The sequence below is a fragment of the Melospiza melodia genome, chromosome Z, assembly GCF_035770615.1.
Source record: "Melospiza melodia melodia isolate bMelMel2 chromosome Z, bMelMel2.pri, whole genome shotgun sequence".
In the NCBI taxonomy this organism is placed as follows: domain Eukaryota; kingdom Metazoa; phylum Chordata; class Aves; order Passeriformes; family Passerellidae; genus Melospiza; species Melospiza melodia.
In genome coordinates this window covers 8719654-8736566 of record NC_086226.1, presented here as the reverse complement: position 1 = coordinate 8736566, position 16913 = coordinate 8719654, and the positions used below count along the sequence as shown (strand labels likewise).

The 16913-nt window shown below is 53.4% G+C and overlaps 1 protein-coding gene across 5 annotated transcripts in view; it reads right to left on the bottom strand.

Annotated features, from left to right (window-relative positions):
• The window catches only part of CNTFR (ciliary neurotrophic factor receptor), a 202286-nt gene that overhangs the window by 17879 nt on the left and 167494 nt on the right, over positions 1-16913 (bottom strand). For all 5 annotated transcript variants that reach the window (XM_063180400.1, XM_063180402.1, XM_063180403.1 and 2 more), the window contains 2 exons: positions 4724-4841; positions 3745-3911 (listed from right to left, as the gene is read on the bottom strand). In XM_063180400.1, coding sequence (XP_063036470.1) covers positions 3745-3911; positions 4724-4841 — 285 coding nt within the window. The remainder of the gene's footprint in view (positions 1-3744; positions 3912-4723; positions 4842-16913) is intronic.

Here is a 16913-nt window from a genome sequence, read left to right as displayed (position 1 = left end):
TTAAATATCCCCTGGCATTTTCCATGAGCAGAGGGATATTAAACTCCATGTCTTAGCCAAATGTCAGTCTAGGTAATTTAATTCTGCCTTCCTAAGTAGTATGAATTGAACTGACCTTCTGCTTAGGCAACTGTATACCTGTGTTCAAAGACTCTGAATTTCATACAGACATGGGCATCATGCAGCCTCTCCGAGATGCTCTGCATCTTCATCAGCCCAGAGCTGGAACTGGAAGGATCAGATGACCTTCTCAAGGTCACACAAGGCATGGGCAGCACATTTGATGAAGGTACCCACACCTGCAAGGCTCCATCGAAGGCTGCCTTCCTCATTTTAATGCTGCGCATCTTCTCATATTTTTCCCCAGGATCGTATGAGGAGAAAGGTGCTGAGGCAGGATGCGGATGTTGCTGCATGGTGGTGCTGTCCTGGCTTTCCTGGGGAGTGCAAAAAACACCTCTTGGGCTGAAACATAAGTGAGGAAGGTGTGGTTGTGTCCTAGTCAGCCAAAAATGTCCCCATGCTGTTCCAGCCATCATGAAGGAGGTGGCAGCTCCTTACACACCACCTCACTCCTCCCTGGCATCTTCCTCTGCCTCCAGGTCCTCTTCCCTACAGTTCCTTTTCCTCCTCTCTGAGGCTGGAGCCTGATGTCCGCAGGGCTCTGCAGAACCTCCTCACACTCACCTTTATTAATATTAATACTTTTGCAGAAGATGTAATTATGAAAACAATTTGCAGGAGCAAGATGAGGAAGAAGGCAGTCCGGATCTCCTACCAATAGGAGATGGGGGCCAGAGGGCCGGAAAAGCTTTTCCAGTCATCATTGAAAATGAAATGCAGAGTGACCCTTTGCAGCTGGCTGCTAATAACCAGCACGGCATGACTGTCAGCAAGGCATGGGCTCAGGACAGCAAAAGAAAGTACCAGTCATTTTCCACTCAATTAGAGACCATCTTCCCAGCGGCTGGGGGAGGGATTTTCTTCTGGAGACTTTGGGGATGGAGAAAGGAGCGAAGAAGCAAAACCAAAGGAGGTCACTCATTCCCAGGGGGTTTTTGTGCTTGCCCAGGCTGGATGGGTGGTCTGCCCCAGCAGAGGGTCTTCTCCCAGCTCAGATGGTGCTGGGAGGGAGAGCTGCCTGCCCTGCACTGCCTTCTCCTTGGCTTTGGGTTGCTCTGTCCCCAGCAGGGCATGAGACTGGGGCTACGTGGCTGCACTTTAACCTCCATGCAGAAGACATGATGTTTTTCTCTAGGCTAAGGGAAAAACACAAGGCAGGGTCTGACAGCCAGAGCCCGGGGATTTCTGGAGAGGCATCACACAGGTCCTGGCTGACACTGTCTCTTCATTTTAGCAGGATGTGTGCAGATGGTGCAATGTTCCCACTCAGCATTTTCTCAATGAGCCAAAGCAGCGGCTTTGCCCCGAGCTATAGGTTTTCCACTCTCCATCTAGCAAAGGGAAACCCAGAAAAATCTCCCAGATGAGAGCTCATTGGGCCAGCGGAGATCCCCAGAGAACCTACTGGATGCTAGATCCACACCTCCACCACTCCCCATGCTGGGACACAGTCCTGGATTGCAGCTGCAGAGAGGAAAGCTGGAAGAGACACTGAAGCTTCAGTGAGGACTGCAGGCAACCTGGGGCAAAACTGCCTAGCAAAACGCAGCAATGCAGTGCACTTAACACCAGGATGGCATGAGAAGAAGTTCCACTTGGGGTGGGTGGTGTTGTCAGCAGCAGCAGATGCTGTAATGATCTGCTAAGCCTGCCACTGCCTGCTTCAGCACTCTGTCACCACCCTGTCTGTGCTGCTGATGCATGGCACCTGTACCAAATCCTGAGGAGGAGAATTTCACAGTTGTGCAGAATATGGAGATTTTAAGGCCACTGGATACTGAAGTGGTCATGGGAGTGGGTTGGTGCAGGACACGGCCTCTCCTATCAGCACCAGCCCATCACCCCTTCCCCAAGAGCCATCCTGGAGCCAGGTGATGCCAGGTGGTGTGACCCCTCAGTGCACTGCTGAGACGTGTCCAGGCACCCTGCACCCTTCCAGGCACTTGTGCAAGAGGCAGCAATAGTAGACCCGTCCTAAGGGCTGGCCTGGGGCAGTGCTGGCCTCTGCTCACCACTCCTCTGACCTGGGCCGAGTTCAAACTGCTGTGCGGGATCCAGCTTTGTGCTGGTGTTGGGATGCCCGAGGCTTGCAGCTGGGTGTGCTTCCCCAGGGGAGCTGCCCTTGTGTGCTGGATGGAGGAGCAGATGTTTGGGAAGCTAGGCAGGGCTTGGGTGGGATACAGATGTTACAAGAAGGTGCCCTGAACTCCTGCAGGAGGGAATGCAAGGAACTTGGAAAATGTTGCATAATTGCTGTCCTGGGTCATGCAGGCTGGAGGTTACCCTCATTTTTAAGGAGTGTATCTTCCACAAACACAATTTCCATTTAAAGCACCCAAGTGATTGAAATTCCACCACTTCCTTTCTAAGCTCTCTCCCTTGTTATCAGCATTCCCAAAGCACTGATGAACACTAGCTTCAGGTATGGACCATGGCTGCAGACACATAGCAGGACAGTCCCACTCCAAAGTTATTTCCTTGCTCTGTTCAGACCGGGTGCCTTGTTAGATATTTTTCAAGATTTGGAGTACAAAAGAAAAATCTGGTAGAGCAGTGGAGCTCCTCTTCCTGCACACCAGCACTTCCAGCTTCTCCTTGCTGTGATGTGTAGCACATCAAAGGCAAAGACCAACCACTGGCTGCACTTTAGTTATTCACTTACTTGTTTTTCAGGTTCAGTAATTGCCACTCGCAACCAGAAAATTGTTTTCCAGCGTATTCATGAACTCCATTCTCTCCTATTTTTCCTCTTCTTTGAGGATGTCACAGCACCAGCTGTAATCCAGCTTTGGATGGTGAAGAAAGCTCCCTGCTTTGCTTGGCAGTGTTTGGCACTGGATTGCTCAGTGCATGCCCACCCTCTGCAGTCAGGGAAGTTTCTCTGCTTTGGGTTTGGACATGGTTGGGAAGCATCCCTGTGGCACAGCCTGAGACATGGACACCCCAGCCCACAGGGCCTGCTGCTCCCTGTCCCACACTGCTGTCCTGGTGGGGCAGTGAACAGGTGCAAAAGAAGGAATAGGGCTTTTAGGAGAGTATTAGCTAAGGGCTGGGGGGACTTGACTATAGGACAGCTTTATCCTGACTAAGGATGGAGACAAGAGAATGGGACATTTCAATTTCTCCTCCAATCCTAATTCCCATGACTCTGCTTCCAGCACAAACACCAAACCTCTCCTTTAGGGACACTCTGAGGGGTAAGAATGGCAACACCATTTGGATCACACAATTTTCACAGCTCTCTGCCCTAATACCTGGCAGCTTTTTCCCCAGCATCCCAAACAGGGAAGAACTTGGCAACCATGGGTGATCTGGACCACTGGGAGTGGGATCACACATGACACTGATGTGGGATCACACGTGACACCAGGCCACTGATGGGACCAGCATGGAGGCTGCCTGTGGGCATCCTGCCTGGCTCCCCCAGGATGCTCAGGCACCAGCAGGGCCCTGAGAATGGGAGGAGCACAGGGAGGAGGCCAGAGTGGCTCAGACCCCATCTCCATGGATAGGCAGAATCTCCACCCAGAGAGCCAGTCCCTTCCCTTCCCCATTTTCCCAGGGGATGACAATGCAGAGCAAGCCAGCCCCAGCACCGCCTGCTGCTGCTGTGGAAGTTACCTATGGCGAACTCGTCAAAGGTGAGCGTGGTGAAGTTTTTGCCCAGAGGATTTGTGACTGTCAGCGTCACCTTGTACTTCACCGTCGAGAAGAGCTGGAGGTATCTGATGTGACACCTGTTTTTGGGAACGGCATCCTTCTCACACACCATGTCTTTCGTGCCGTGTCTGGAATGCAGAGGGAGAGAGCTGTTACCTGTGGATGCAGTTACCCAAGCTGCTGGAGGAAGGAGGCAGACTGTGCAGCTCTGCATGCCCACTAAGACAATGGTCCCCATGCACCAGCCCTCACTGCAGCCTAAGGGCTGCGCTCCTCCTGCCAGGGAATTGTGTGGGCTCCTGTCTATGAGGTTTTCTCCCAGGCCTACACAGAGGCTTCAGTGAACATCCTCATGCTGGCCCCAAGGGAAGAATGGGACCCTGCTGGGGTTGGGTTTGGCTCTGGCCCTCCCATGGGAGGAACAAGGTCTCCTGATGGTGACACAACCTCAGAAGATAATACATGGCATCAGCCTCTATAAGACCTGTGCCAGAATCTGACTCAGGGTAGGGAATGATGCCATACCATGGCCAGCTCTAGGTGAGAGACACTGCTTCTGCCCAACAACAACCAGCTTACACCAGGAAAGAGCATGGATGTGCCAAATGTGTCAAAAAGCAGTGGGCACAACATCCACTACAGACAAGTGGTGCAGAGACGATGGTCTTGGGAAGCAGGGAAAGGGGACCTGGGGGATGGGGACTTTCCTGGTCCCTTCTAAGGAAATTGAAACTTTCTTGGCACAAAGTCCTGGTCCCAAACATCCAGTTTGTATGTCCTCAGAAAATCCTTCCCCATGCCCACTTTTGGGACACTGATGCCATATGCTCAGCACAGGTCAGACCCACTGCCCCAAGACTTCATGGCACTACCTGAGACCTGCTCCAGGCTGCGGGGATTGAAACTCAGCCTGCTGCACCCTTTATTCCCAGACACTTACATGACAGAGATGTTGAAGGAGTTGGGGATGTAGGTGGGAGTGGGCAGGTGCCAGCTGCAGTAGAAACCCTTCGGGTAGTTGTTGGACCGGCACATCAGCACTGGCTCCTTCGGGGGCACTGCCAGGGAAAGAGAAAGGGTAATTAACCTAATTAGCCTCCTGAGGTGGGCTTATCACCATGTTCTGAGCAAAGGGATGACCCATCACTGCCAGATGCTGCCACACTGGGGGGGAAGAGTTTGCAAGGGGAGCCTGGTCTGTGTTGGAAGGATCTGGGGATCTTTGTCCCACGTCTTCTGCTGAGGTCCTCTACGGCACCTTGCTTTGGGCTGGGCAGTGCAAACCTCACCTCCTTGGGCAGCTCACTGCTTCTAATGAGGGGTGGAGTGATAGAGATGGTTTGCAGGTACCAGGGGAAATTGTCTTCAAGGCTGTGACAGAGATGTTGCTGATGAGGAGGAGGTGCTGCTCTCTTGACCCCATTAATCTACACTGCTCACAGCTTTCTCTGCCACATCCCTGGGGAGTGATAAACTTATTGAGGGATGGTCCTGCAAATGATCAGAGGTCACCAAAGGGAAGAAGAAGGACCAAGATGAGGAGGAAACTAAAACCAGTGGAGACAATCCAGTTCTGCAAGAGGACTAACAGTGTTGATGCTGTTGGCATGGGGAAGAGCATCCCTGACTCTGCTCACTGCCTCCAAAGAGTCCCAAAGGCAAAAGGAGACAGGATGAGAGCACCCAGGGGGAGCAGCCTTCCTCTGGTGTGGAACCTTTGGGAGGCATCTCCTAAGTTACATCCCATTGGCTCCTTCCCCCGTTCCTATGTCTGAACACAGGTGTTCCTGAGCCACTGCCTCCCATTTCCCTGGTTGGCCCTTATCTTTGTACTGCCCTGAGACCAGGGTCAGCCCCCAGGCCCCTGGAGAAGGACAGGGGGACTCTCCACGTGTGTGGGCTGGGACCTGAACGTCTCACCATGTGGCTGAATTAAACATCTGTGGATATTATGCAAAGGTCATTTTTGCTTCTTTACCTTGGACTTTACTAGTAGCAATTTAGGCTGCAACACTCTGGCCTCACCAGCTGATCCTAGAGGTTGGAGGCACGAGAGGATTTTAAACCCAGTGAAGTGTTCACACTGTACTTGGCTTTCCTGGAGGCATGTGCAGCGCACTCTGCTTTCTGCAGGAGCACAGCAAGGGCTGCAGGAAAGCTCTGCTAAATGCTGAGGGAAGGTGCATGCAAAGAATGAGATTTGATACATTTTGGCTGATAAATTTTGCCCTTGTGGGTAAAAACCTTACCTGATCTGACACCAAAGTCAACTCTTCTTGGTACCCAGGCACTTGCGCTGATTGTGAAGAACAGCACCCTGGCACAGTGCCTTGCCATAAAATACACTCTCTGGGCTGGATGTGCACCAGGATTCCCCTTGGAAAGGCTGTCTGATCCTGTGGTGCTCCCTCTTCCCCTTCCTTCGTCAGCCCTCATCCCCATCCATCCACTGGGAATATCCCAGGGCCTGCTCTTCTTTCCCAGCAGGCTTTTTGAATCAAACCGAGCAGACCCGGCGGCCCCGGAGCCTCTCCAGCCGCGGAGCCCGGGTGTCACTGGTACGGCACACGCTGGGGCACAGCTTTCCCGGGAACGAGCCCCACCTGCGGCTGGAGCCTACAGCCTACCACGGTCTGCAGCGGGGAAACTGAGGCACGGGCCTTGTGCACCCCTGGGGCAGGGCTTGGAGGGCAAGCAGCTGATAAGGGAGCCAAGTGCAGCAGAGCCAGGGAGCAAGGAGGAGAGGGAGAGGGAGCGGGAGCGGAGGGGGCCGGCGGGAGGGAGGGAAGGAGGGAGGGCTGTGCCGCTCCGCTCCGTGTTCCTCCTAATGGCCATTTCAGCCTTCAGCCGGCAGACGAAGGCCAGAGCCTGGTTAATGAGCCTCCGGGTTAAATTATTCAAGCAGACCCTCCACGTCCAAACAGAATGGCTAATCGCAAAGCCAGAGACAAGGGCCTGATCCCTGATACAGCGCCATCCTCTTCCTCCTCCCCGCAGGCTCCTTAACCCCTTCCCTGCCGGCCCTGGGCAAGGGCAGCATTGCTGTTTGCGGGGTGCAATGCGGGGTCGGGGGTGTCCCGGGGGGACTGAAGGGGTGCAGGGGGGCTGGGGACAGCCTCTGGGTGCCGGGTGACCGCGTGGTGGCACTGTGGGCTAGCAGCACCTGCCCGGCAAAGCGGGATGGGGCTGGCACTGCTGCTCGGGGATGCTGGGGACACCGGGGATGCCACCGTGGGCGGCTCGCACATTTGCTGCTGGTGTTCAGCTGTTCCTCCCGGGACCGGGAGTCGCAGGGAAGCCGGGCTGAAGCAGGCGGGGCTTTTTCGAGCATTCCTGGAGTCCTGCAGGGTGCAGCCCTACCGGCGCGGCCCAAGATGCTGCACTGCTGTGCGCCGCAATTAGTCCATCTCAGGATAATTTATCTCTGTTGTCTCCAGTATCACGGCGGATCTGGCTCTTGGTGATCTGTGCTAACTCCTCCGCTGAGGAGGCTGGGGCGGGCTCGCTCCTCCAGGTTCGTTTGGCTGGGAGGAGGAGGGAGGGCTGCGCATCCTGCATCCCGCTTCGATCCCCTCTCTGCAGCAGCCTTTGAAGGTGCCCCATTTCCACAGCATTGAGTGCCGTGAAAATCCTGCCCTCTGCTTCTAGGCTGGCCCCCAAGAGCAGCCCCAACCTTTTGTGTCCAGCCTGCTCCACCTCTTAGCCTCTGGTGTCTTTCAGCAAGCCAGAGGAGGAAGGAGAGCCTGGGGAAGGGAAATAAAGTGATCCTCACATCTCTGCCCTCCCGATGCAGAGTTCAAGGACAGATGCAGCCCAAGGGAAGCTGCTGTATGGAGCCTGTCTCAGCCCAACCTTTGCCCTCTTTTTCTGTCAGGCAGATATCCCCTTTTCCACCTTGATGGGCAGAAGGTTCATGGCAGAGCGTGAGGCCCATGCAGTGTGCCACTGGGGGCTGTGACCATGGCACACATGGGTGACCGTGGCCACCACTGCCAGGCACCACAAAGGATGGAGCTGCAACCCCTTCCCAGCTGCCTTGCTGCATCAGGAGGGCTCTCTTTGCCCACCCAGCCTTGGTATGTTCTCCAAGCTGGTGGCAGGTTCCTCATCCTCCCATGGGAGATGGCAGCCTGCAACCTTGTTCCTCTCCCCTCCTCTCCCAGGAAAGGCGCTCACTGGCACGGCTCAGGCTGCCCATCAAAGGCTCTTAAAGACAGCAAATAAAATTGCAGGCTCCAATCGATCCAGCGTGCTGTAATGCTGTCTTTGGAGGTGGGCCAGCCCATCAGGCCAACAGAGAGAGCAAGAAAGGCAGTGGAGGAAAACAAAGCCATCAAGGGAGCAGCATTAAAGGCTTTTTCTGCCCTGAGGTTTTAGGCAGTGCTGCTGGGTGTGGGGTGTCCTGCTCCAACCTTCTCCATCCTCCCCCAGATGATGTCCAGCTCTCAGCACCTGCCCCACACCACAAACAGCCCAAACAACAGGTTGAGCTACTCGGGCACTCCTCCCTGGGCTCCTGCACACAGCCTCCCTAATTCTGGCAAATATTTACACCCGTGTTGCCTCATAGAGCTGCTGAACTGTGTAAAAGCAGAGCCCTTTTCTTTCTGCCACAAACAGCGCCTGCCCTCTCTAATCTGTCTATTAACCTCTTGCATGGCAGGGAGCCACTTCTCCCATGTGCTCTGCTGATGTCCTCTCTGAAAACCCAGCATGCTTAATGCCTGGCTGTGGCAGCTTCCCAGAGGCTTGGGTTGCAACCAGCCTCACTGCAAAAGCCCTGGGTGAGGTGAGGAAAGGCTCAGAGCTGAGCACGTCCCATCTGGGCACGTGGCTCACAAACTGTGAGATGCTCCAGCAAAATCTGGGTCTGCCACAGCAGTGAAAGCTGGTGCCAGGGTCACTGTCCCTGCAGATCCCTGAAAAGGCCAGTAGCATGGATAGAGCTGGCTTTCCCAGCCTCGTGCTTTGCATCCGTTTAACTCTGTCTCTACAGCTTTTTGGAAATAGCTGTCACTTGACCAGCTTCAGAACTTCTGCTCTGCGGGGGACAGCACCACCAGTAGTCCTGGAGGATGAAACAGTTTTGGATACACCAGCACAGAAACCGATTTTTGTTTCCCTCCTCATCTCTAAAGCCCAGTTGTCCTTGTACCCTCAGTCCCACTGTGCAGGGGAAAACTGTGACCAATCCATTTTAGAAACCACTAAAAATGATCTACAAGAGCTTTTCCTAGCTCTGCTAGGTCATGAGATAATGGACATTAAAATCATGACACTTTTATATATAGAAAAGTTATTTTAGGTCACTTTTAGAGGTTTCTGAAATGGATCAGTTATAATTTTCCTCTCCTGCTGAGGGCTGAATGCACTAAAGATGCCTTGCTCCACAGGTGGAGGGATACAAAAAATAGCACCAATAAAAGTTTTAAGAGGCCTCTCAAACACTTCTGTAGGAGGTATTTTTTCTGGTGCACTCGGGGCACATTCAGGCGCTGGGCTGATGGGGGATAATGAGCCCATGGTGTGCTTTTGGGGTCACCTGCATAACTCATCATCTCGGTCTGGGGCCAGCAAAAGCTCCAGGGTCCATGGCAGCAGCATGTGCTCGAGCTAGAGGTACAGCTGTGACACAGCCCGCCTGCACACGGGCAGGAGCCCCGTGCTGCCCCACAACCAGTGCTGTTCTGCTGCCAGACTCCTGCTGTTTGCACCCCACGCGCCCATGGCAGGAGCAGTGGGCACTGGTCCAGTGGGCACGTGGGGTGCAAACAGCAGGAGTTTGGCATCACCCAGTGACTTTTTTTCACACCAGTGCTGTGGTGTGAAATACAGAATACAGGGAAAAAGCCACCCAACTGACCAAAAGCAAAGCTGCGGAGGCTTGGACAGCACAATAGGAACCCACCTGGGCACAAGATGCCAGCACTGAGCACGCGGGCACGGGAGCAGCAGACCTTGCTATTCCACACACGCATCCACACAGATGCTTTTGTTATGCACATGCTGGCTGCCAGCACGATGTATTATTTATCTAATGCTGCTTTTCTAAAAGCCTGTTTGTGTACAGGAGGCTGGTAGGAAACAACAAAGAAAACAATGATGAATAAATCATATTTCTACTGCCAGGTGTATCAGGGGAGCATCTGTCCGCCATGTGCCACCTGAGCTGGAGTGCAGCATGGCTGTGGCTGGGGACAGTCCCTCCATGGACCCAAATGTTGGGGTGCAACTGTGTTTTGTTGCTGGAGGAAGAAAGGGAGGTGAGGCTTTGAATTTGCTCTGTTTCCCCTTGACCATCTGTTCTTCTTGGATAAGTGTGAGGATGAGAAGGGGTATGGAGGACAGCAGGTGAGGCTCCCTATGTTCGAGGAACATCATGCTCATAACCACCACTTCTCCAAGAAGGATAAAGCAGGTGTTTTTAATTTGTTGGTTTTGTGTTGTTGTTTGTTGTTTTGGTTTTTTTTTTAGTTGATGCAGCAACATTCATTTGAGAGAGAATTAGAGAACCCAGGGGAGCAGGTGCACAGGATGAGATGGGTTTGTTTCTCACTGACCTCCTGGGTGACCTGGGCAAGTGATGCAGACAGGGTTTAAGTCTCTCCCTTTCAGTCTAAGCCACCCCAAGCTTAGCAAATGGACATTTTCTGGGGGACATTCCTTTCCCTTGAAATTTGACACTGAAGATATATCCCTCTGGAGTGTGAGGCACCCCAAGTGATCACCAGAGCTGCCCACATTCAGCCAGCATCCAGCCCAGCCCTCAGACTCAACACTGCAGCACCTCCCTGGTAGCTCCCAAAATGGGCCAGGGACACCTGCAGCTGCAGCCAAAGACCCCTGGCCCTGCTGCCACCTAAGAGCCATCTCCCCAGCCTCAAAGAGCAAGAATTTATTCCCTAAGAAGGTGCTGGAGAAAAAGGTGGACTCAGCAACAGATAAATTTCTAAAAGGCCCTGTTTTACACTGATTGGGGCTCATAAACCAAGCTATGGATTTTCTCATTTCCCTTGCAGAAAATTCAGTGAGCATGGCAAGAGGCAATGCTGTAAATTTTTGGGAGAAGAGAAGAGAGGAGAGAGGAGAGAGGAGAGAGGAGAGAAGAGAGAAGAGAGAAGAGAGAAGAGAGAAGAGAGAAGAGAGAAGAGAGAAGAGAGAAGAGAGAAGAGAGAAGAGAGAAGAGAGAAGAGAGAAGAGAGAAGAGAAGAGAAGAGAAGAGAAGAGAAGAGAAGAGAAGAGAAGAGAAGAGAAGAGAAGAGAAGAGAAGAGAAGAGAAGAGAAGAGAAGAGAAGAGAAGAGAAGAGAAGAGAAGGATCCCACTTTAAGCCAAAGTGGCAGGGCAAGTTCCCAGTGTGATCACAGGCTCATTGGAGTTTGCACCATCCTGCAGTGCATGAGGCCATGCTGCTTCCAGCACAGCAGAGCTGCTCTTCAAACTCGACCATTCTCCAGCCTCTGGAAAATTATCAAGCAAACCTCACACCATTGATCTGTGAGAGGGAAGAGCAAGAGCAGAGGGGCTCTGGCAACCCTGACACAGGGTGGGCTGTTTCTCTGGAATGGCAGCCTTTGCTGGAGGTGCTCCCCAAGGTGCAGGATGCTACGGGAAGGTGATTTAGGCAGGAGAAGCCATCTGGCATCCCAAACCCATGACAGACTCTCTTGTTCCCATTCCCTCTGGCAGCCCTGGTGCTTGGCAGCATTGCTGTCCCAGGGAAATGCCCATCCTGCTGAGCACACCAGCACTCCAAACTCAGCTGTGCTCCTGGAGGTGACTTTATTCCCATGGGGCAGCATTCCAGGCCGGGTGCCTTAGGGAGAGATGCACAGCAGGGACGCAGGACACCTCCACCCTTCACTTGGGACCACACCACAGCAGGAAATCCTTTCTGACCCGCCGCAATCCTCCTCCAGAAACCAAAGAGCAGCTTTGCTCTGAAACAATATTAAATATTGAACAAACGAACGCAAACCTGTTATCTGGGATAATTGTGAGTAAATAAAACATTTAACCAAACCAAATGCAGCTGTTTCCACTTGGAGCCGGCACAACAGCAGGGAAGCCAGCTCAGCTACTCTGCATCCTCGTTACGGCAGCTGATTATTGTTTTGTGTATAACAGTAGCACCGCCAGCCCTGGAGCGGGGCCGGGGCCGCGGTGCTCGCTGTGGTACCCCGGGGATGGTACCCGGGATGCGGCGGGATGCGGCAGCGCCGCGCCGGGCCGGGCACGGGAAGCTCGCTGCAGCGCTGGGGTTTGCTCATCAGCCCGGGGAGTTCACGGCGAGGCCGGCTTTTCCTCCCCCAACACCTCTGCGAGGGGATTTGCATGTAACATAAACCATTTCAGAGCCAGGTCACCGGTTCGCACATAGCCCCGGGCAGTGATGACCGAACCTCGTTACCGGCTGCTCGGGGATTGACTGTGCCGGGCCCCCGTCCAGCTCCTGCAGACCTGGAGAGCGGGCCGGGGTGAGGGAGCGTGCAGCGAACGAGGGGAAAGTGCCGGCAAACGGGGCCTCGGGAGGCTCCGGGGACGGAGAGCATTTCCCTGCCTGCAGCTCAGGGCTGGAGCATCCCGGGATGCCACTCTGCCATGCCCAGGCAGCGGGGAAGGGGAGCAGGGGGCTGACGTGCTCTCAGTGCCTGCACACTCTCAGGGCTTTCCACGGCTGGGATTGGAGAGGAGAGCTTCATGCCCCTGCAGCTCCCACCCAGCCGAATCCTGGGCCTGTCTCTCTGAAAATGGCTGGGAAAGATGAAGGGCATGAATTACATGGGGTTTTCCAGTCCCTGCCAAATTAATTTCTCCTTCCAGGGGACTGTTCTCCTCGACATGGGGCTGGATGCAGTGTGCCCAGGCAATGCAGGCACAAGATGCTTCCTTGCAACTCATGGGTTCCCCAGCAGCTGCTGCCCACCCCAGGGAGGTGGAGGTGGGTGCACATGGGAGCACATCACAGCCCAGGTCTCCAGGGAGAAGCAGCTGCCTTCCTTGGCTCTCTGTGATAAAAGGTTTGACCAGAGCAGCCTGCAAAGCTCCAGCAATCTCCTTTGGGAGCTCAGCTGGAGAAGCCATAGAGAGGAAACCTCCCTGAGTGCTGAGAGGGAGAGCTGTGCCTTTTTAGGTCGTGCAGGGGGAATGCAGGGTGATCCCAGGGGTTCTTCAGGTATTGTGGACCCCAAGGATCCCCTGCCTTCATGCCTGCCCTGCATGCAGCAGAGAACTCAGCACTCCCTTCTCCCACTTTCCCCAGCTCCAGGCAGAAATTCACTGCACAGCCTACACCATGCAATGCCCCTGCCCCCTCCACCACCTTATTTAACAGCTGCAAGAAAGCAATCCATCCTCTCTCCAGATGGAGGAGACAGGGAAAATACCAGGTGTGATCAGACACAACTGGGACCATCAACAGCCATGTATCCTTGGCGAAGCTGTCCCACCAGAACTCCTGGAAGTTGTAGATTTATCCAGGAGGAGCCTCTGGAGGGAAGCTATAAACACTTTGTCATGCACTGAGCAACAAGCTAGCCACGAATATTACCAGCTATCTCCCCATGGGGGAGTGTGGGCTGCCTTTAACAGGCAGCAGCTCTCCAAAAATGGCTCCGCTCTCTTCATCTCTCTTGACATGCAGCCTGGTTATGTCCCCTTCCCTGCTCTCCTCTTCCCCAGAGAGGGAAGTACCTGCTGGCAGAGAGGCCTCTCACCCATGGGAAATGGAGAGGTTTCCGTAAGAGGTTTCTGACTCTCTTGGCAGCACAGAGAATATTTTTGGGTTTCTCCTGTCTGGGCAGGAGGAGTGATGGGAGTGGTTAGTAAGCAGATATACCCCCTACCCCCTTTCTCCTCAGACTAGCACTGGCTTTTGCATATAAAGTTCCTTTCCTTCAGCACTTATTGAAAACCACCGTCTCACTCATGTGTTCTGCTAGGAATATGTCACAGTCTGTTCTTCCATCCCCTCACAGGACAGACCCCATGGTGCCCTTGAGCCTGTACTGACTGCTCTGCTTTGGATTCAGCCAGGACAGGGGGCTTAAAAGTGGGCATCTGTAATACACAGCACACCAGATGTGTGCACAGGCAGAGCCATTTGCTCATCCTGTGTTTGCCCATCCTGACGGCATTTGGGTCTGCTCACACAGACTCAGCATCCCCCGGCCAGTGACTCACATCCTTGGGGCTGCCCTTCTGCTCGTGGTGATCTCCTGGTGAGATGCTGCTCTGCTCCTGGGGCTGATCTGCAGCCTGTGCCTGTCCCTCAGCTGCCAGGACCGTGCTGTGAGTGTGGAAAGCCCTGTCCCCTGCAATGCTGGTGGCTTTGCCCAGCTTCAGGTCATTGTTGCAGTCCTGCTGGGAAACCACCTGCAGGCTCCTTGCAAAAACAGCTGGGCTGGAGCCAAAGGAGATGCTGGAGGTGGGTGTAGAGAACTGACCCAGGACCAGAAGGAGCTTCTCCCCATGCTATTCCCACCCTGGATATGCGAGAGTCCTCCCAGCAGCAGTCAGCCTCCTTTGGTACATCCAGAGAAGCCACCTGACTCATCCCACCTGTGCTTCTGCATGATGAAGTCTGGAAAAATCACAGCACTGGAGCTGAGATGGACACCACAGGGGTGGCTCTGGTTTGTGGTGTTATTCTGGCTGCTCAGGGATGATGATAGCCCAATAATGACAGGCATTTGGGAAGATGCCTCATTTATCATAAGGAATGAGGTCTCCACACCAGTCCTTAACTGCTCACTCTGTCTTTGAGAAAATATCAGACATGTCACTAACAGTAGGAGTGTTCCCAGTTCAAGCTGAAATTTCCCCTGTGCTATTGGTACCTAGGGATGGAGGCAGGAAGATCATCAGTCTCTGTAGCTCACCCAAAATGTGTCCAAGCAGATGAAAAACAAAAGTGTGTGACATTTCAGGAGGCGTGTGGCTGCAATACCAGCTCAGCTAATAGCACTACTCAACAGCACTGCTCTCGTTACTAATGTCTGTTTTTTTATCCTCAGGCCTCAATCAGACCCTGGCCTCATTCTTTTCTTAAGGCAATGAGGTCCTTGGGATGATGTAAGTCACACAGCTCCGAACTTCACTGCATTTGGAAGTAATAGCCGTGTCCTTAACTCAGCTGGCTTCAAGGGAGGTCCCATTATCCAGCCCATCTGTAAAGAAATGGAGCTAAAAAAAGGCCCTTTGCTTTATGAACACGACGCTCATCTTCCTCAAATCCTGCTTGAATCCCCACCAGCAGCAGTGGGCAGACCCCAGGGGATGTTTGTGCCATGTGTGGCCAGGGCAGCTCCAGCTTGGGGAGCCCCTTCCCACCGTGTGCGAGAGCCTGGCATTTGCAAAACAAAACGTGAGCCACAAACCAATTCACTTACTCACAGAGACTGTTTCCACCTGCTCTAATCACCACCTTTGCAAGGTTGTTTTCATTTTGCTCCCTCCCTACCATCCCCAGCTCCACTCCACAGCAAGCACCTCACTAAATTCCCCTAATCTCCCCTTTAGGTCATAGGATATCTTTTAATTCTTTAATCAATTTTCCTCCGGACTCCCTGTAATTTATCGATGGCCTTTTAACAATGAAACCCCAGAAGCAAACACACCTTCCCTGGGAGCATCAGCACCGGATCAGTGGCAGTAGCAGCATCCTTGCCAAGCCTGTCCTGACAGTGATAATCTGGATGCTCAGCACAGCCTCTCCCACCTCGTGGAGGACAGCAGCCTGCCACGCATCCTCTGATTTGCTTACAACAAAGAAGAAATAAAAAGCACTTGAAGCACTTATTGTCATGTAAAAATACTGCTATCAGTGTTTTAATTATTTCCTGAGGAATGGTGGGAGCCCCCAGCACGGAGCTCCCGCAGGGTGGGCAACCTTCCTGCACACTCCAAGCACCCACAGCAGGGCAGGAGCTCGGACCCAGAGGATCACAGACATTTTTTGGGCAGGATGAGGGGGCCAGGATGCTGGGATGGGCACCATGCACAAATGGTTGGGGCACTGCTGCTTTTTTAGGGAACACAGCACATTGTTCATGCAGCAGCACTGCCCAGCACAGTGGGAGATGCTTGAGAGACCTGGGGCAGAGGAGAGAGGAAGGCACTGTGCCCAGATACCCCACTGATGGTCTGGGAGAGATTTCTGGCTGTGTTGTGGTCCCTGCAAGGGCTCAGCAATGGATCAAGCAGTTTGGCAGGGAAGCCTAGAGCTGCTCTTTCTTCCCCTCCCTTTCTCACCTCTTCCAAGGTCAAACAGTCCTGGACTCAATAAACTGTCGCAGGGGCTCCAGGGGATTTTAGGAGGCATTTGCTAGGATTTCAGCAGACCTGAAGCATGACTTCACAGGGATGGGGGGGGAAAATACCCTAGAGCTTTGGAGAGAAATGTTATTAGAGTCACTGAAGGATTTTGCTGTGCTCTCTGAAGCGTTTCACAGAAAATTACAGGTGAAGAGCAAGCCTCGTGGTCTGGATCTTGCCAGCAGCATAAGGATGCTGTGGTGGCTGGGCTCACATGAGTCCCATTTCCCTATCATGAATCAGAAGCACACTGCAAACACCTCCTGCAACAGGGACTCTCCTCTTGGTGCACACAGATGGCCCACAATCCTTCTGAGATGAGGTGAGCAGCTGGGACAGGTCTGAGAGCCAGGGCTTGGCTGCAGATGAGGGCTGCAAGGGTGTGCTGGCAAAAACCAGACAGGGCAGAGCAGTCTGGGTTTATCCAGTAGTTTGCCATCCTCTACTGGAGCAGAAAAAACACCTCTGACTGGGTTAATGCCAATGCAGTTAGGTCTGTCCTGTGATGTATAAGTCACCAGCAGCGTGGGAAGGAAGGCAACCCATCTGGAATAAGTGGGGAAATGCTGTGGTGCTGCCAAAGTTTTGGCCCTTTCCAGTGGTGACATGAGGTTGAACCTGGCCAGGACGCAGTATGGGAAGACTTGGGGCTTGCCTGACAGAGGGAGGTGCTGGAGGCATTGCATGGGTACCTGCCCCATGCCCAGAAGGTTGTTCAGAGACATTTCTGGAAAGCAGATCCCACAGCAGCACCCACGGCTTTATGGTAGAACAGCTCAAACCATGGCCCAGCACAGTGAAACTCAAATGACTTTTG